This window comes from Aquarana catesbeiana, linkage group LG07, assembly GCF_042186555.1.
Source record: "Aquarana catesbeiana isolate 2022-GZ linkage group LG07, ASM4218655v1, whole genome shotgun sequence".
Lineage (NCBI taxonomy): Eukaryota > Metazoa > Chordata > Amphibia > Anura > Ranidae > Aquarana > Aquarana catesbeiana.
Window position 1 is genome coordinate 293,193,501 of NC_133330.1, and position 20,154 is coordinate 293,213,654.

A 20,154-nucleotide genomic window follows, 5' to 3' on the forward strand; every position below is an offset into this window, starting at 1 on the left:
GTTTAGCTGCGGTTTGGCATTTCCATAGCAACCCGACAGGGTACCGACTCGTATTGAACGGGGATCCGACTTGGATCCCCTCTAATGCCAGCCACTGTTTAGTATGAATCTTGAGGGGGAACTCCAAGCCACATTTTAAAGAAAGAAACAGCATGGGTTCCCCTCCAGGAGCATACTAGGCCCTTCGATCTGGTATGGGTTTTAAGGGGAACCCCTAAGCCGAAAAAATGGCATGGAGGTCCCCCTCAAAATCCCTACCAGACCCTTATCCAAGCACGCAGGTCGGTCAGGAAAGGGGGTGGGGACGAGCGAGCACCCCCCTCCTGAACCGTACCAGGCCGCATGCCCTCGTCCCCATGTTGATGAGGACAAGGGCCTCTTCCCGACAACCCTGGCCGTTGGTTGTCAAGGGTCTGCGGGCGGGGGGGCTTATCAGAATCCGGGAGCCCCCTTTAAAAGGGGGGCCCAGATCCCGGCCCCCCCACCCTATGTGAACGAGTATGGGGTACATCGTACCCCTACCCATTCACCGGAAGGAAAAAAAGTGTCAATAAAAAAAAGCAGTAGACAGGTTTTTAAAGTGATTTATTAGGCAGCGCTGGGGGTCTTCTTATGACTTCGGGGGTCTTCTTACGACTTCGGGGGTCTCTCAGGCCTCTTCTCCCTCTCTCCGGTGTCGTCTCCGCGCACTCTGGTTCTTTTCCGGTGCCTTCTTCCTTCTGCTGGGCTCCTCCGCTATCTTCTGCTCTTTTGTCGCTCTTTTGCTAGCGGAGGAGCCCGGTCTTCTGCGACGTCTTCTTCCCGAGATGTTGACACGACGCTCTTTCTCGCTGTAATGCCGTGAGCGAGGTCCGCAACGAATTATATAGGCATGGGGCGTGGCCACCGGGTGATGTCACCCGGTGATCACGCCCCTTAGGTCGTCACAGTCTTATCATGCCTCGGGACTGTGACATCATAAGGGGGCGGTGTCACCGGGTGACATCACCCAGTGGCCACGCCCCATGCCTATATAATTCGTTGCGGACCTCGCTCACGGCATTACAGCGAGAGGGAGCGTCGTCTCAACATCTCAGGAAGAGAAGAGGGAAGAAGACGCCACAGAAGACCAGGCTCCTCTGCTAGCAAAAGATCGGCAAAAGAGCAGAAGATAGCGGAGGAGCCCGGCAGAAGGAAGAAGGCACCGGAGAAGAACCAGAGAGCGTGGAGATGACACCGGAGAGAGGGAGAAGAGGCCTGAGAGACCCCTGAAGTCGGAAAAAGACCACCGAAGTCGGAAGAAGTCCCCCGGAGCTGCCTAATAAATCACTTTAAAAACCTGTCTACTGTGGGTTTTTTTTACTGACACATTTTTCCCCCCCCGGTGAATGGGTAGCGGTACGATGTACCCTATACTCATTCACATAGGGTGGGGGGGGCCAGGATCTGGGGGCCCCCTTATTAAAGGGGGCTCCTGGATTCTGATAGTCTCCCCGCCCGCAGACCCCGACAACCAACGGCCAGGGTTGTCGGGAAGAGGCCCTTGTCCTCATCAACATGGGGACGAGGTGCTTTGGAGTGGGGGGCCCGCAGGGCGCCCCCCTGCCCCAAAGCACCACCCCCCCATGTTGAGGGCATGCAGCCTGATACGGTTCAGGAAGGGGGGGGCGCTCGCTCGTCCCCACCCCCTTTCCTGACCGACCGGGCTGCATGCTCGGATAAGGGTCTAGTATGGACTTTGAAGGGGACCCCCACGCCATTTTTTCAGCTCAGGGGTTCCCCTTAAAATCCATACCAGACCGAAGGGCCTGGTATGCTCTTGGAGGGGAACCCATGCCAGTTTTTTATTTAAAATGTGACGTGGAGTTCCCCCTAAAGATTCATACCAAACAGTGCCTGGCTTTGGCGGAGATCCAAGTCGGATCCCCGTGCTTGTCGCTCATTGGGAAAGGAAAAAACATTTTTCCTTTCCCGATGAGCGAGCCAGCTCGGCGCTGCTATCCACAGCTGACACAGTGCACTGCTGTTATGTGCGGATAGCTGTGCTAAATCGCTCCTGAATGCAGTCAATTCTATTTTTTTCTATCCGTACCAAACCGCATGTAATGAAAGCGCAGCTAAACACAGTGTGTGAATGGGGCCATAGGAAAGCATTGTGTGCGTTTAGCTGCGGTAGAAAATGCAGCTAAAAGCACAATTCTATCCGTCCGTGTGAAAGGAGCATTAGTGATCAAGTAATGAATACAGAGGAACGTTAATTTGTTTTATAATTTCCTGGAGTTTTAAGCACTGTAAGCCCATTCAAAATTAATAGTCTTTCCTAATGCAAAATTTGAAAAACCATTTAGTAAGATGAGATAAGATTATTATTATTATTTTTTTTTTTTATAAAGGGGGTAGGCTGAGTAACTTGCGTTTTCTTTCACTTCTTTTTTTTTTTTTCTATGGAATAAGAATGACAATGTTGTAATCATTTTTCTGTATAAATTATAGAGAACAATGTACTTGTTCACTGAATTGTGTGGGTGTTTTGTATGATTTTTTTTTTCCTATTCCCAGTAATTATTTTGATGACAAAGCATATTTTCTGCTGACTTGGGAAATGTAAATGTGTGTAGAATATCTGTGCTTTCCTGCGGATGTGTGTATGTAGTAGTCTCTGGAACTGACCCTTTGTCCTGTGTCTCCGTACAGGTTTGGGATTTGGCTGACACAGAAAGCAAGGGTTACTTAAACAAGCAGGTAATGAGCTCTGCCGGTACATACTCAAAATACCATTAATGTCAAACAGTATGCTTCTTGGTGAAATCTGTCCATTAGTTAGAGACCCCACATGGAATAGGCTGTAGGTACATACTATAGTGAACAGTCTATAAAGCAGATGTATTGGATCTAAATATGATGTGAGAGAAATTCTGAGCAGAGGAAGGCAGGAATTGTTTTCAGTCTGGGGATTTCCTGTTAGCTCATAATTGGGAAGTCCAGATCTTTTTTCAGTTACTGAAGATCTATAAGGCCAGTTGTATTTGGCCAGCCAGCAGGCAGTTCAGCCTATGTTTGGCAGGGTGTACTGTAGTCACTCGGTATCCATGCCTGTATTAGTTGAGGGGACCACCAACAAAAGCAGTCCCAAGTTTAAAATCTGTATACCGTAAAACCTTGGTTTGAGAGTAACTTGGCTCGAGAGCGTTTTGCAAGACAAGCTAAATTTTTAAAATATATTTTGACTTGATATACAAGCGATGCCTTGATATACAAGTAGTGTCATGTCACAGCTGAGTATAAAAGAGAAGAGAGGTGCCTCTAAGTGTAGCAATATGGTTACATTTAATGAAGGTACAACATTTAGCAACATATTGCTACACTTAGAGGCGCCTCTCTTCTCTTTTATACTCTGTCGCTCCTGCTGGATTTTGCTTCTAATCCCCTTGTGGAGGCTTCCATTTGTGGATGGACATTTTATGGTTACACAACCTATCACATTGCTATAATCTTTTTATATGGACTATAAACTGAAGGACCTATGAATAAATGGTTGTACAATAAATCATTTGAGTTTCCATTATTTCTTATGGGGAAATTCGCTTTGATATACAAGTGCTTTGAATTACAAGCATGTTTCTGGAACAAATTATGCAATCCAAGGTTTTACTGTGTATTTTTATTTTTTGGCAGTTTTGGACAAAATGGGGAGGGTTACTCTTTCTTTCAAGTTTTAAATGTCTCCCTATTGGGTAGATTAACTCCTCTATTTATTTTGTTCACCATCATCATTGAAAAAAAAAGTGATGGGAAAATCCAAAATTTTAGTGCTGTTCTCCGAACAAGGGGGAGGGGAAATTTTCCAATAATGACAACTGTCTCTAATAATGCAACAAGTGAGGGTAAAGTGGTTCTACAGGCAGAAGGTTTCTATGTATTAAGGTAAAAAACCTTCTGTGACCAGCTTCCCCCTAGACCCCCCCCCCCCTATACTTACCTGAGCCTGATTTGGATCCAGCATTGTGCCTGAGGGCAGCAACACTGCTCTCTCTCCCTCCTCAGGACTTGGATGCAGCCATTGGCTCCAGCTGCTGTCAATCATAGCTTGAGAGAAGAGCATGGGGGCGGGGCCAAGCCGCACTGTGTGTGTCAATAGATGCACACACTGTGGCTTGAGATCGAGCCCGCACAAGTGTCATCGTAGCAGGCTTCTTGCTAAAAAAAAAAAAAAAAGTATGATTTTTTTTTTTTTTAATTTTAAGTTTACAATCACTTTAGAGTTTATCTAATGCCAAGAGTGATTAGAATTTGTTAAATTTTTATTGTCTGGTCTGTGTCCCTGCAAGGAAGATTGTCTGTTTCCCCTGGTGACCGTTGTCACCGGGACTGATAATGAGAGAAAAAAGACCCAAAAGGGTTTAAAACATTCCTTAGTCTATCCAAAACGAATACAAAGGATTTTGGCTTTAAACATGACACAAACATAACATGTTTTAGTTTACTTTTCTTGTTTTCTGTCTTTACTTCTGCTTTAGATATACTGTTGTATTGTCTCCTGCTTTATTCTGCTTAATACTTTCATGTCATTTTTTTAACCTTAACCCAACAGTGCATTAAATTATAAATTCAGAAGCATAGTATGTATTCTGTTCAGATTGTGTGTTTTTGTTCTGAAAAAAGATAAATAAAAAAAAACTCTAGTCCTTTCCACGCAATGTTAAATGTGTTTTTGTCCCTGCAGCTGCTGTGTAAATGTACAGAAATTTTGAACAATAGGTTTATCTGTCTGTTTGGCTTGTTCCTCTCAGCACTATAATAGTTTGCTTGGTGGAAGTAATAAAAATAAAAAAATAGGCTTTGTTCCCGTGATGGAATAAGTGCTTTGTCTGGATGTCTTTTGGCTGCACTAGTCTAACACTTTGGCAAGTTATACAGGAAGATATTGATGTTTTAAGGATTGATGACTGCCCATAGACATGCCAATGGCCGCTTAAAAACTTGGTAGGGTGTGTTAGATGACATTAGGGCCTTGTGAACGGGGAATGTACTATATCGTAGGACCATGTTTACCTGTGCGGGGATGCACAGGTGTTATGCTCATCTCAGTGCAGGCAGTCCCATTGATGTCAATTGGGACACAGCAGCTGCACAGACACAGCTGATGTTCCCAATATGAGATCCGCAAGGGTGCATGTCCCTAAATGCAGACTGTGAGCTCGAGGACACACCTGCACCCATGCAGATGTCAAATTGGGAGCAGCAGCTGTGTATGTGCAGCTGCTGCATCCCAGTTGACATAAATGGGACTGCCTGCACTGCTATGCACAGAATACCTGTACATCCCCGTGCGGGTATAGTTGGCCCTGCACAGGTGTATGATAAACGCTCCATGTGAATGAGGCCTAAAGCTGAACTCCTGTCTTCCCCTCAGTCTTGCACAGGCTCCTCTTCTGTACTAAAACTGCTTACTGTGTTTTCAATGCACACTGTGAGCTTTTCACAATATGCATTAGAGGTTGCAGCAAGTCAGAGTTCTCCTGACTGGATGATGTCTAGCATCATCTAACACCTTCCTCCCAAACCTGATTGTCCCTGGTCCACCCTTTCATTAGTTGTATTTCAGTCCTTTCAGTCATGGAGGGACAGAATTACATGTGGCATTACCTAGGACAGTCTTCATTCTAATTAGGAAAGCCCACAGCTTCACACTACATCCAACCGTCAAGGCATTTTGATATTTTTATAACTCCTCCCAGGAGCCATAGCCATCTGTTTGCATCAGTGGGGAAGGCTGCAGTGATGTTTCCCTGAAGCTACGTACAGCACCCTGTTGAACCCTCCCACCATCCATGATCTGCCTGTATTGTATAGGGAAGCACAGAGACTCTAAATACTAAAATAAGTTAAATGATTACAATGAAATACTTTTTTTAAAAAATGTAATAATTACCGTATTTATCGGCGTATACCACGCACCCCAAGTTTAGGAGGGAAATTTAAAGAAAACTTTTAGGAGGGACGTTTAAGAAAAAAACGTACATTTTAAATGCTCATCAATGCAGCCTTGCACAGCAACCATCTGCAGCCTTGTCCAGTGTCCATCTGCAGCCTTGTCCAGTGTCCATCTGCAGCCTTGTCCAGTGTCCATCTGCAGCCTTGTCCAGTGTCCATCTGCAGCCTTGTCCAGTGTCCATCTGCAGCCTTGTCCAGTGTCCATCTGCAGCCTTGTCCAGTGTCCATCTGCAGCCTTGTCCAGTGTCCATCTGCAGCCTTGTCCAGTGTCCATCTGCAGCCTTGTCCAGTGTCCATCTGCAGCCTTGTCCAGTGTCCACCTGCAGCCTTGTCCAGTGTCCACCTGCAGCCTTGTCCAGTGTCCACCTGCAGCGACCATCTGCAGCCTTGCCCAGTGTCCGTCTGCAGCCTTGCCCAAAATTTCAGCATGTTTGGTTTTTAAATTTGCCGCCGCCGGGCCAAGGGAGGCATGATTGCGAGCGGAGCCGAGTAGCCGAGTACACAGTACATTCGGCTCCTCCCGCCACCGACATAGAGCGAGCAGAGTGTACTGTGTACTCGGCTACTCGGCTCCGCTCGCAATCATGCCTCCGTCCCGCCCCTTGGCCCGGCTGCTATGATGGACACAACACCGGTCCAATGGCGGGATGTAAAGGCTAGGAGGCAGGACTGGGCATGACTGCGAGTGGAGCCGAGTACACAGTACACTCGGCTTGGTCAATGTCGGCGGTGCTCCTCTTGCCCACAGACAGTGGGGGATCAGCGTATAACATGCACCCACGATTTTCCCCTAATTTTAAGGTGAAAAAAACTTCAGCTTAAGCCATTGAGATGATATCCGATAATGTAACCTTTCCCTAGCAAAAAAGAATGTAATTGTGCATGAAGCTACAGGGCAAAATCCCATTTAGGCACAGAGTAACATATAACAGCTAAATAACTTGGGAAATGTTTACATTTTGCTTATTTTTCCAACAAGATTGCATAACTTTTTTTATCGGTTTCATGATTTATTATACTTCAACAAAATATTCAAGTCAACCTACAACCTAAAGGTTAAGTGAAACATTCACCCAATTGGAAATGACAAATTAAACCTTGAGTTACATACCAGAAGCACAGCTTATTTGCAGAGTACTTCAGCTTTCAACCTGGATTCGCTATAGTGCATCCCACCCCAATCTCCTATGTCGGTGTCTTAGAACACCCACTTGTAATGAATAATTCCCAAACATACCCAATGCAGAATCCTTGCTCTCTCGCAAATACCTAAAGCAAAGTGTAAAAAAATTAAAACAAACATTGGCACTAAGGTTTCTTACACCCACCATTTAGAATCATACCTGCATTGGAAGATGTAGGGTTAATGAACATGAGCATATTTTAAAATAAATACATTTCTTTATCGTACATCACGGGACACAGAGCACCATAATAATGACTGGGTTATACACTTACCTTTAGGTGATTGGACACTGACAACCAATAGTAAGACGGTACCTCCCATATAACCCCTCCTACACAGGAAGTGCCTCAGTTTTTTCGCCAGTGTCTTGAAGGTGATGGTCATGGCTGTTGAAGCTCTTCAAGTTACTTCAAAGAAAATGTCCCACTGAGGAAGTTTATAATCGGATCCATTCGGATGGCTTACTAAACTAAAGTGGATGGTACCCGAACCTCGGTTCAAGAACGAGGTGTTGCTTGTAATGTGTCCTTTTTAGGCGCTGGACCCTTGTTAAAATTGGTATTCCTGTTCAATCTTGCCCAAGGAAACCATAAAGGGTGCTTTACAGGTCCAGGGGTGTGGACCCCAATATGGGGGACCCGGTCCCTGAAGGTCCCTAGAGGTGCTACCCGCCATGATGGGGGAAGATTGGGCCTGGCAAGACAGGCCCTGCTGCTTGGGATGGTGAGTATTCCCTTTGGGGCTTTTCTATATATATATATATATATATATTTCCCCTTGTAATACTGCTAGTGTAACCTTGAGCTGTGCTAGGATTACAGAGGCTGGTTTGGCAGGCATTTTTAATTTTTGTGCGAGTGCGCATGCGCGCCACCCGCATGCGCCGCCGCTATCCACGTCACAGGTGCGCGTCAGGACAGCGCATGCGCCATGCGGTAGGCGGGTCGCCAAACGCTGAGGCGCTCGCTCTCATACTAGTGCTTTTAAAGCAGGGAGCTCTGGCATGCGCATGGAGGAGGCAGAGCGAATAGTGGGCACGTGAGCCTGGTGGTCTTGGACACAGAGATGACAGGTTTAAACTAGTTATAGTTTGTGGGGAGTACTCCTGTTTAGTTTCCTCGGGTGTAAGCAATGTCTTCCAAAAAATGAGGAACAGGGAACAAGGCAAGCACAGGGGTAAGAGTCCCTCCACAAATAACAGGAGACCGACCCCATGCTGATGCAGCCTCAGTTTCTTCTGAAGGACCTGGGGCTTCTGACCTGGCTGAGGCATTGCACTTGTCAGGCATAGTAGCCACTACCAATGTAACTGCCTCGGCTTATGTTACAAAGGATGATATGGCATCTGCCTTAGCGGGTCTTGAAGGCAAGATAGCTGGCATGATTGCCTCTGTAACACAGGGGGGAAGGAAGCGTAATAGATCTCCCTCCCCCGGGCCCGGGCCAAGTGGTGAGTCACTAGAGCCCCAGGATTCTTATAGCCATATGGGTCCAGGTGACCTGGAACCAGAATGGGCAGATGATCCAGAGGAGGTGGTCATGAAGGACCAGGAGGTAGGAGAGGCTGAAGATTCCTCGGCGGAGGATTCTGGCTCTGAGGAGCCAATTTCAGCCTCCCATTGCCGGCAGTTGTTTATCCAATCTCTAATGGAGATGGTACGAATTGCGTTTAAGTTACCCCCGGTTCAGGAGTCTGCATTCGCTTGTTCCACTCTGGGATCTTTGCGACATAAGCAAATTTCCCAAGCCTTTCCCTTGTATCTGTTACTGGAGCAGGTGATTTATGCAGACTGGGAGCATCCTGACAGGATATACTTACCTCCCAAAAGGTTTTCTGTTTTGTACCCTATGGAGGAGAAGTTTAGGAAGAAATGGAGCACACCTTTGGTAGACGCTGCCATATCTTCCGTGAATAAAAACTTAACCTGTCCAGTGGATAATGCCCAGGTGTTCAAGGATCCGGCTGATAAAAAGCTAGAATCCTTATTGAAGGCCTCCTTCTTGGTTTCCAGTGCAGCAGTTCAGCCTGCTATTGCAGCTATTGGGATTTGTCAATCCCTAAAGGATCGCTTTAAGAAGATAGTAAAAAGCATTCCTTGCCAGGGGGAATCTGCTGAAGAGCTATCAGAGATCCCTCATGCCTTGTGTTTTGCGGTAGACGCTTCAAAGGACTCAATTCAACAGATGTCTCGTTTTGCGTTATTATCAGTTCAGCGCCGAGTATTGTGGCTAAAGAACTGGTCTGCTGAGACACCATGTAAAAGGCTACTTGCTGCCTTTCCATTCCATGGAGAACGCCTGTTTGGCGATGATCTGGATAAATATATCCAAAAGATCTCTGGAGGAAAGAGCGCTCTGCTTCCTATTAAAAAGAAGGGGAAGCAGTCCTCTTATAAAATTCCTAATCCCCCAGGGCCTAGTGCCTCTTCCCCTAAACCAGTGTTTCTCAACTCCAGTCCTCAAGGCGCCCCAACAGGTCATGTTTTCAGGATTTCCCTCAGATAAAACAGCTGTGGTAGTTACTAAGGCAGTGAAACTGATCAAATCACCTGTGCAAAATAATGGAAAGCCTGAAAACACGACCTGTTGGGGCGCCTTCAGGACTGGAGTTGAGAAACACTGCCCTAAACGGTATCGACGGCCTCAGCCGTCTGGGTTTAAAAGACCACAGGGTCAGAAAAAACCCTGGACCCAAAAGCCACCCGAGCCTAACTCCAAGTCTACCTTGTGAAGGGGCTCCCCCGCTCTCACGGGTGGAGGCAGGCTTCGGTTGTTTGGGGAGGCCTGGGAGGAACTGGTTCAAGACAGATGGGTCATTTCCACTGTAAAGAACGGTTACAGAATAGAGTTCCGGGAGGTTCCCCCAAACCGCTTTCTACACTCAAGGGTCCCGGCAGATCCAGAGAAAAGAAGTTGCCTACTGCTAGCTTTACACCATCTGCTGATGCAGGGGGTAATTGTAAAAGTCCCGCACGAAGAAAGATTCAAGGGGTTTTACTCAAACCTGTTCACCGTGCCGAAACCAAATGGGGAAGTAAGGCCCATTTTAGACCTCAAGGCTCTCAACTTCTTTGTAGACGTCCGATCTTTCCGCATGGAGTCAGTTCGCTCAGTAATAAGGTCCCTGAGAAAGGGAGACTATTTGGCATCCATAGATATCAAGGATGCTTACCTTCATGTGCCGATCTTCGGTCCACACCAAAGGTTCTTACGTTTCGCTGTAGAGGCCAGTCATTTCCAGTTTGTGGCACTACCTTTCGGTCTAGCCACGGCCCCCAGGGTCTTCACAAAGGTTATGGCCCCAGTATTGGCTTCCCTAAGATCTCAAGGAGTCTCCATAATAGGATACCTGGATGATCTACTTCTAAGGGATTGCTCTCACCCTACACTAGTTCTAAACGTGTCAAGTACGTTGTGGGTCTTACAACGCCTAGGTTGGGTACTAAATTTGGACAAGTCAGCTCTTTGTCCAACCCAAACCTTGTTGTATTTGGGTCTGGTCTTGGACACCGCCCAAGAAAAGGTGTTTCTTCCACCCTTAAAGGTCGCCTCCATAGTGGAACTCGTACAGAGGGTGAAAAAAGAACCAACACCTTCTGTCCGGCTGTGCATGAGGTTATTGGGCAAGATGGTGACTACGGACACCAGTCTTCTTGGCTGGGGAGAAGTCCTAGAGGAAGCGTCTGTTCAGGGAATATGGTCCCAGACAGAAAGGACTCTGCCCATCAATCTACTGGAGATTCGGGCAGCTCGTCTGGCCCTGCGATCCCGGACGTCCAGATTGCGGGGTTTTCCAGTCAGAGTTCAGTCCGACAACTCCACAGTAGTGGAGTATATCAACCACGAGGGAGATACCAGGAGTCGGGCAGCTCAAAGAGAAGCAAATCATATACTAACCTGGGCAGAAAATCATGTGCCGTTTCTATCGGCAGTGTTTATCCCGGGGGTAGACAATTGGCAGGCGGATTTCCTAAGTCGCCAGAAATTGTTACCAGGGGAATGGTCCCTGCATCCCGAGGTTTTTCTACAGATCTGCCAATACTGGGGGAACCCAGATGTGGATCTGCTGGCGTCCAGATTCAATGCCAAACTGGACAGGTTTGTGTCCAGGACCAGGGATCCGATTGCTGTCGGGATAGACGCGTTAGTAGTTCCTTGGGATCAGTATTCTCTGATATATGCTTTCCCTCCAATCCAAATTCTGCCGCACTTACTACGTAGAATACAAGAGGAACGGAAGCCAGTGATCTTAGTGGCCCCAGCGTGGCCCAGAGATCATGGTACTCGGAGATTGTGAAGTTGGCAGTAGGAGATCCGTTGATTCTTCCTTGCCGCCCAGACCTGTTGTCTCAAGGGACCATATTCCATCCTTCTTTACGGTTGCTGAATTTGATGGCCTGGCTATTGAGACCAGACTACTGAAAGACCGTGGTATTATGGGTTCAGTCTTGTCCACTTTGATAAACGCTAGAAAGTCAGTTTCTAGAGCTATCTATTATAGAGTCTTGAAGGCATACATTTCTTGGTGTGAGAAAAGGAAATGGAACCCTCGTAGGTATACGATTGGAAGGGTGCTCGCCTTTTTCCAAACAGGAGTAGACTTGCAGCTTGCTTTAGGGACAATCAAGGGACAGATTTCGGCCTTATCGTTTTTTTTCCAAAGACCAATTGCATCCCATTCTTTGGTGTGAACCTTTGTCAAGGGAGTAACACACCTGAGGCCACCGCTTAAACCACCTTTATGTCCTTGGGACCTAAATTTGGTACTGTCAGCCTTACAGAGTCAGCCCTTTGAACCTATTAGGCATATTCCTTTTGTCCTATTGACCAGGAAATTAGTTTTTCTAATGGCTATAACATCAGCTAGAAGGGTGTCAGAATTGGCCGCCCTTTCGTGCAAAGAACCTTTTATGGTTCTTCATAAGGACAGAGTGGTCATGCAACCTCGTCCGGATTTTCTACCAAAAGTGGTTTTCAAATTTCATTTGAATCGGGATATAATTTTTCCTTCCTTTTTTCCAAACCCTAAGACTAGGGAGGAAAGGTCACTTCACTCACTGGATGTGGTGAGGGCGATAAAAGCTTACTTAAATGTCAGCTCCCTTTCGGAAAACTGACTGTGTTTTTGTCTTGCCTGAGGGTTCTAAAAGAGGACAGCCGGCAACAAGTTCAACTATATCCAGGTGGATTCGCCAGACTATTGTCCAAGCGTATGGATTAAAGCGCAGGGTTCCACCCCGGGATTTAAGAGCACACTCCACTAGAGAGGGGTTAGTGCATCATGGGCAGTACGCCAGCAGGTGTCTATGGCTCAGGTTTGCAAAGCAGCCGTTTGGTCTTCAGTTCATACGTTCACCAGGTTTTACAAGGTGGATGTGAGATCTCAAAATGAGACTAGTTTTGGCCACAGCGTGCTGCAGGCTGCTTTATAATCTCAGATCCATTGGGTCTAGGGATGATGTCCCCCCCCCCCCCCCCCCCCCTCAGATGCATTGCTTTAGGACATCCCACATAGTCATTATTATGGTGCTCTGTGTCCCGTGATGTACGATAAAGAAAAATTGATTTTTAAAACAGCTTACCTGTAAAATCCTTTTCTTGGAGTACATCACGGGACACAGAGGTCCCTCCCCTCTTTTTCTGGGATCGTCATTGCTTGCTACAAAACTGAGGCACTTCCTGTGTAGGAGGGGTTATATGGGAGGAACCGTCTTACTATTGGTTGCCAGTGTCCAATCACCTAAAGGTAAGCGTATAACCCACATAGTCATTATTATGGTGCTCTGTGTCCCGTGATGTACTCCAAGAAAAGGATTTTACAGTTAAGCTGTTTTAAAAATCAATTTTTTCGCCATATGTTGTGGCCATTTAATGCTTGTGCTAACGTTTACACGCATACTACCTGTAGTGTATATGGATTCTAGTGGCTGCTGCTCCCTGTCTGTTATGTATAGATCAACAAAGTGTAGCCAGTGGCGCCGCTGCTGCTGATTACACACTATTGATGTTTATATCTCCTCCTGAATGAGTCTTTCAGGCAGGAGCAGCCCATGCACAGAATGACCTCCAGCCAATTCTAAGTGACTGAAGGTCAGGGTCATCCTGCTTAAGTGCTGCCACTGCATTACTTGTTTAGGGGAGATGTATACCTCAATAATGTGTAATCAGTGGTAGTTATGGCTACACGATATTGGTATTTGGATGCCATTCCTGCGCAGCGGCTGTCAGTAGAATCAATGTATGCTGGTGCTAACATTCACAATGTAAAAAAAGGCCCATCCGCATAGCCATAAGTGCAGGTTCTTCTAGTTTTATTTTATGCAGCTGAATACTGTGGTCTGAAATGGAGCAGTGTCCATGGGGCCATAGCATACAGTGCTGTTATGTTCAGATCCGTGTACATTTTGTAAGGAGCTGTCTGGCTTCTGACTGCAGAAAATAAGCTAAATCAGATTTACAGAACTTCTGAATTTAGTGTTTGTATACTAATTGTTCTACTTCTCGCTTTGAGTTTCTCTTCGTCACCAAGGTCACACGGCTAAATAAAAAGTGCAGTGAAAATGCTGAAACACCTTTTCAAGAAAAAATGTTAATTCTGGCTCATTCCAATGCTGGTCATGTGACCAAAAGCCAGAGCATTTTATGCATGCTCTTTGCTGAATGGAACAATCTGTCGTCTGATCTCGAATCCTCCCCATCAATATCCGATAATGTGACTAAAGGCCTAGGCCAGTGATGGCAAACCTTGGCACCCCAGATGTTTTGGGACTACATTTCCCCTGATGCTCAAGTACACTGCAGAGTGCATGAGCATCATGGGAAATGTAGTTCCAAAACATCTGGGATGCCAAAGTTCACTATCACTGCCCTAGGCCTTTAGTCATGTGATCAGACTTAGAGGGATTCTGGCACATGATTCCTTCAGGAAAAGTAACATTTTCAGTGGTTTGTTACTCTTTATCTTTCCCCATGACATAGACAGCATAGCTATTAGCTAAACAGTTGAGAATTGGCATGATTTAACAAAAAGTATCTGGTGATATGCACTTTCATCTGAATTATTTTATATATCAATATATGGCAGTTATTACCCAATGATGGTCAAGTATAAAGAGTGAAATAAGGTATTCTTGCAGCTTAAAAGAGTTAGGCCGCGTACACACGGGTGGACTTTTCGACCGGACTGGTCCGACAGACTTTCCAGCGGACTTTTGATGGACTTTTTAAGGAACGGACTTGCCTACACACGATCACACCAAAGTCCGACGGATTTGTGCGTGATGACGTACTCCAGACTAAAATTAGGAAGTTGATAGCCAGTAGCCAATAGCTGCCCTAGCATAGTTTTTTGTCCGTTGGACTAGCATACAGACAAGCGGATTTCTGGGTCAGGCGGAGTTACGACGTAAAGATTTGAAGCATGTTCCAAATCTAAAGTCCGTCAGATTTGCGACGGGAAAAGTCCGCTGAAGCCCACACGCGATCGGATTGTCTGCCGGATTTGGTCCGTCGGCGTCTGTTCGACAAGTCCGGTTGAAAAGTCCGACTGTGTGTACGCTGCATAAGTCTAAGTGGTCAATTTTCAGCTAAACTCTAGGCTTTTTGGAAAAAATATACCTTTGCAGTACCCCCATTCCCCCCCCAGCACTGCATTAGTTACCTGCTCATTAACTCCAGGAGGTAGAGGAATAATAAATACCTTATTTCTCCTTCTGTAAGGTTCTGGCATTGTCCTATTTTCTCTGACACACAAGGCATTAGGTGGGCCCTCGTCGTCCTCGCATGCATGTTGGACTGCTGGTCCTCCACTGTACACGATGACAAAAGAGTGTGACTGCCTGCTGGAGCACCTTTTGAGAAGAGTTAGGTTGCACATTGTGGAAGAAAACTGTCAGTCAGGAATAAGGTATTTTCTCCTAAGGTCTGTTTCCCACGGACTTCAGCTTGTGTAAGAGCAGTATGAATAGCAAGCTTTTATGAAACTTTCACAAAGCTTTCAGAAAGCTTCTATTAACTTCCTAAACCTCGTAAGAGCCCCTCAGCTCCTGTTTGGAAGTGTTATACACCGGGGTGCTCAAATTTTTGAAGATCAAGGGCCACTTAAAGTGGTGTTCCGGCCGAAATTTATACTTTTTAAATAAAAATACCCCTATAATACACAAGCTTAATGTATTCTAGTAAAGTTAGTCTGTAAACTAAGGTCTGTTTTGTCAGTTTATAGCAGTAGTTTGTTATTTTATAAACTTACAGCAGGCTGTGGCCATCTTAAGTGTGGGCATCTGAAGCCAGACTGTATTTCTTCCTGGATCTCATCCTTTCATATCTCGCACATGCTCAGTGCAGCACAAGCAGTGTAATAGGTTTCAGGTCAGGTTTCCATAGCAACGGCAGTGTCAGAGGAAGTTGCCGCCCCTTCCCAGAAGGCATTGCAAACAGGAAATGATGCGATGGGCCGCGGCCAGGGAGGAGGAAGTGAAAAATGAATACAGCAGATATACAGTAAGCGCTGAGAAAAAAGAATTTAAAAATATCCAATTCGTTTACAGTGCACAGTTTAGTGAGGGATGCTGAAGAGTTGTAAAAGTGGGTGGAACTCCACTTTAAATGATTTGCTAACTGGTCGCAGGCCACAATGAACTACAGGGTTTTACCCCCCCCAACTGCATATGTAAATGAACCCTTACTGTCCTGAGCCCTCTATAAGGCTACTTTCACACTGATGTGCACCTGCAGCTTTCCTACGGGTTAGCTACACTGAGCTATAGACTTCTAATACATCTTTTGGGAGTGGTGCACTTTCTGAAAGCAGACCAAAACCCTTGCATTCAAGAGTTTTGCTGCGCTTTCGGAAAGGGCACAAAACCTGAAGCTTTTATAGAAGTCTGTCTGCAGGTAACCCACAGGAAAGCCACAGGTGCACTTCTCTTCACCTGCAGATCAGCGTGAAACCACCACCAAAGTGCAGTGTATGTGATGTTTATTACACTGACCTTTTCTCTTCCAACTTCTGCTGGCATCGCTCTCTAGGCTGCTAGAAAACTCCCAGGCAAAGTTCACTTGGTATCACTCCTAGGACAGGAGCGGGCACTACAGAGGAAGCATCATCTCATGTAGCTCCTGCTCCCTCTGTGGCCGCCTGCTTCCACAGCTGCAGGCTCCATGCACTCTGATGCTCTGAGATGGCGGGTCAGCAACCTGTTGATCGCAATCTGGGCCTGCCGACTCGCCATCCCAGTTGCCTGGTTTGAGTTCACAGGCCACATCTGAGAGTTGAGCACCACTGTTATGCGCAGATCTTAATTGGAGTGCTGATTGTCACTGTAAACAAGGCTTCAGCAGGCTTTCATGTGTCAAAGCCCATGTAAAACAGGCCTAAACCAGTGTTTCACGCTTGCTGTGTGGGGGCTGCATTGCAGGCTAACTGCATTATGTTTTCTCCCTTTCCCTCTGAACATTTGTGTGGCAACTCCAGCCAGTTACCCCCGGCAAAACCATCATGTTTAATATTTCACTGGACAAAAAAACCAAGGCTTTTAATTGCTGCTATGAGCAACTACTACCTTTTTTATAGGCTTATTTGCTTCTGTATCAGCTCCATCCATTATCAGCTGAGGTCCATTATCTCTAATAAACTTGTAAAAACCTTGAAAGGCTTGTTACTGTGGAGTGGTTGTTTGTCTTCAACTTGTCACTTTATTCCTGAAAGTCAGGGATTTCTGCCTTTTGCTCAGTGTGCTTGATTGCTTTACCCGGATCCTCATTAATTTTTCCTTGTAGACTTTTGTTTGAGCTTCTGGGTCTACAGAGTGTCACGCATGTGACTGTAATGCCTCGTACACACGTTCCAAATATCATACGACCGATCGTATGACCGTTCTCGCTTAATAGTCGCAAGTAGAAATTTATTAGCTAAATAAAGTCACGAAAATTCTCGTACGACAGACAAAAAAATCGGAAGTGATGTTATGTGTTGTAATGTATTTGTATTGTATTTTCGGACGACAACTATACTGACTAAACAAAAATCGTACGAGGAAAATTTTCGTGTATGTCCGATCGAATAATATCAATTGAACGGTCGTGATCGGCTGTCAAAAGTAGTGTACACACGATCCAAATATTGTACGATCCTTCCTCGGACGACTGTTTTAGTACGATATTCGGATCGTGTGTACGGGCCATTAGACTGTAGTGCTTGCGTCTATATAATGTTTAGAAAGCATTAAACTAATGGATTATTTTATTTTGTTAAGGAATTTTTTGTAGCCTTGCAGCTGGTCGCCTGTGCGCAAAATGGCATGGAAGTGTCACTCAACAGTGTCAAGATGGTGGTGCCTCCTCCCAGATTTGTAAGTTTTGCATTTTTTTTTTTAAGAAGTAGTCTTGTAAAGGTCGAAGTCACAGAAACAGCAAAACTGTAATCTTCAGTGCTTCTTTGCTGCTAGATTACCTTCTAAGTAAAGTGGAAGACCATCGTTATTTAGCCCACTTTCTCTGAGCCCAGGGTCATGAAATTTCACCAACTTTGTGACTGGAAAGTGAAGAAGAAACTGTACAGTGATGAGCCCCTTTTTCCTCCAATCAGAATGCTGCTTCTCAGCACATGAACTCATTTGCTCCTTGTGCTGCTTTTTCCCCTGCCCCAGTCTGAGCTTGGCTGTACAAGAGGCATATACCAGTCACATTCTGTTAATTACACTGATTTCATTTAAAAAAATAAAAAACACATGTATTGATGTATGTAATGATTATAGAGCTGCGTCTTTAATATATGCTTAAATTTCACCTGTAGCAGGAATTGTGTAGTGCGCCTATAGGATTGTTTACCCTTGTGACTGGGGGGGGGGGGGGGGGGGGATGTATGGTTTTTTTTTTTTAAGAATGATACTTACCTAGGTGGATGCAGAATCAGTATGATGCTGCTTCTGGCGCCTCTAACACTGAGAACTGATCGATCGAACACTGCCGATCGCTCGGATCTCACAGCTCCCTGAGCAGAGAGCTGGTGACTACCCCCCCCCCCCCACCGCGCTCTGGGCTGTGGAGGGCCTGAGCATGTAGGCAGATCCTGAATTTATTATCGCGATCTTGCCTGAGCCTGGACCAGCTCTGAGACGTCAGCCAATAGCGGGCTTCAGCCCGCTGTCTGCTGAAAACGGGTCACAGGAGTGCAGAATAAACTGCACTCCTGTGATCCACAGAAGTACAGCCAAATGAGCTTTGGCTGCACCACTTCTTTCAAGTTGTGGCAAAATTATCCCCTGTAGCATTCAGTGGGCAGTACCGCCACCGAATGCGACCCATTCAAGTTATTAGGATGGCACTGCAACTGTATGCATTGCAAAAACAGATGGAGAGGTGACCTATTGCCTGTTGGACAGGTGCGACAAGCACTAGGCTAAGGGCTAGTGTCATTGGGCTAGTGTCAGTTGCATAATTTATGCATACATTTTTAGATCGTTCTAAAATTATTTGCTGGCGCTTTTGACAGCCTCCTGACCTGCATTTAACCTGCTTCAATCAGCAATTGCATTCCCATAAACTTATATGGGAATACAAAACCTGCTTGGTGCAAATAAAACCCTTTCACACAAGCCCCTAATAATATTGTATAGCCGAATAGGCACAAGAGTTTGGCTGCTCTGCCCAGTGCATGCTAATCTAACAGACCTGCTTAGGTGCACCCTTCCCTGTCTAACACCCATTACTGCTATCCCACTCATTTCTATGGAGTTGTAGTCTCACCTGCACACTGATAGAACATTGACGTCAAACACTGCCTGACACTGTAGACCATCTTTTAATTTTTAGTAGAATATCTGGTAGCGTAGATGTGACTAAACGTCCCACACTCCGCTTGAGTGCTTTCGTCATATACCACTTCCTCCCAGTCTGAATATAGATATCAGATATTCCAATTGCTCCCAACAACAAACAAGGCAGTACTCGTTTGGTTGCTGAACATGAACATGAACTGATTTATTTGAGATGACACACAAATATATACAGCAGGCTGACAATACAAACTGTAACCAGAAACCTAATTAACATGAGCTAGTTATCTAATCATTTACCCAGACTAGGTGAATCAGAGATCTTTCAGGGTTGACTTACCATCTCCTCACTCACAACACACATAAGTATAAACACATCCCCCAATAATTGCTATGAGACAAAGGTTTGTTAATAAACACAATAAACTATTGGGTGAAAGACCCGGGCTTTCCAGATCTCATTAATCAGCATTCCTTTCATACATCTGACCACTGAGTCCCAAGCATGCAGAGACCATCATGGCCTCCTTAATAATGTCCTTTTGCATTACATAACAGAATATCTTCCTAAATGCCTGTAGCTCCCTCAAATGCCAGGGCCCATAGTTTGTAGGCAAGAGGCTAGCATTCAGTCCCCTCCAAAAGCCTCTGTCCCGGGTGAGTCTGTCACGGTAGAACTTTCAGGGTTTTACCGTAAGATTACAGAGAGAAATGTGGAGAATGACAATGCTGATCTCCCCTTAAATTGAGAAGAGAGGTGCGGCATGGGTTTCCTTTGCCACAATGCTCCTTACAGAACCTATATCCAGTCTGTAAGATTTAGCAGTCAGTTGCTTCTTTGTTTCTCTACAACAGTGTAGTTCATTGGCAGATTTTTAAACTTTCTTTTTATGACATTGATGGCAACATCGACATTGAGCTAGGTAGGACAGAATTGACTAGTGTTCCTGGTAGGGGTGCAACGGATCATCATCGATCCGTGATCCGATCCGCGGAGGTTGATCTGTACGGGACACCTCTGTGGCCTCGGCCATAGGTAAGGCCGCGGCTTTGGCCTAGCTCCGGAGCTGCGGCCATCTTGGTACACGCGGCGGCTGTTTGGCACGTCGAATGACGGAGCGATCACTTGTAACAAACCAGCGTCATGTCATGACGCCGGTTCCTCTCTCTCCCCTCTGTGTACTGATCTGTACATTGGAGGGGAGAGATCGGATGGCAGCA

The 20,154-nt window shown here is 45.8% G+C and overlaps 1 protein-coding gene across 6 annotated transcripts in view; it reads left to right on the top strand.

Moving 5' to 3' along the window:
* The window catches only part of EPS15 (epidermal growth factor receptor pathway substrate 15), a 226,143-nt gene that overhangs the window by 72,821 nt on the left and 133,168 nt on the right, over positions 1-20,154 (top strand). For all 6 annotated transcript variants that reach the window (XM_073593554.1, XM_073593549.1, XM_073593550.1 and 3 more), the window contains exons 4-5: positions 2,674-2,721; positions 17,413-17,508. In XM_073593554.1, coding sequence (XP_073449655.1) covers positions 2,674-2,721; positions 17,413-17,508 — 144 coding nt within the window. The remainder of the gene's footprint in view (positions 1-2,673; positions 2,722-17,412; positions 17,509-20,154) is intronic.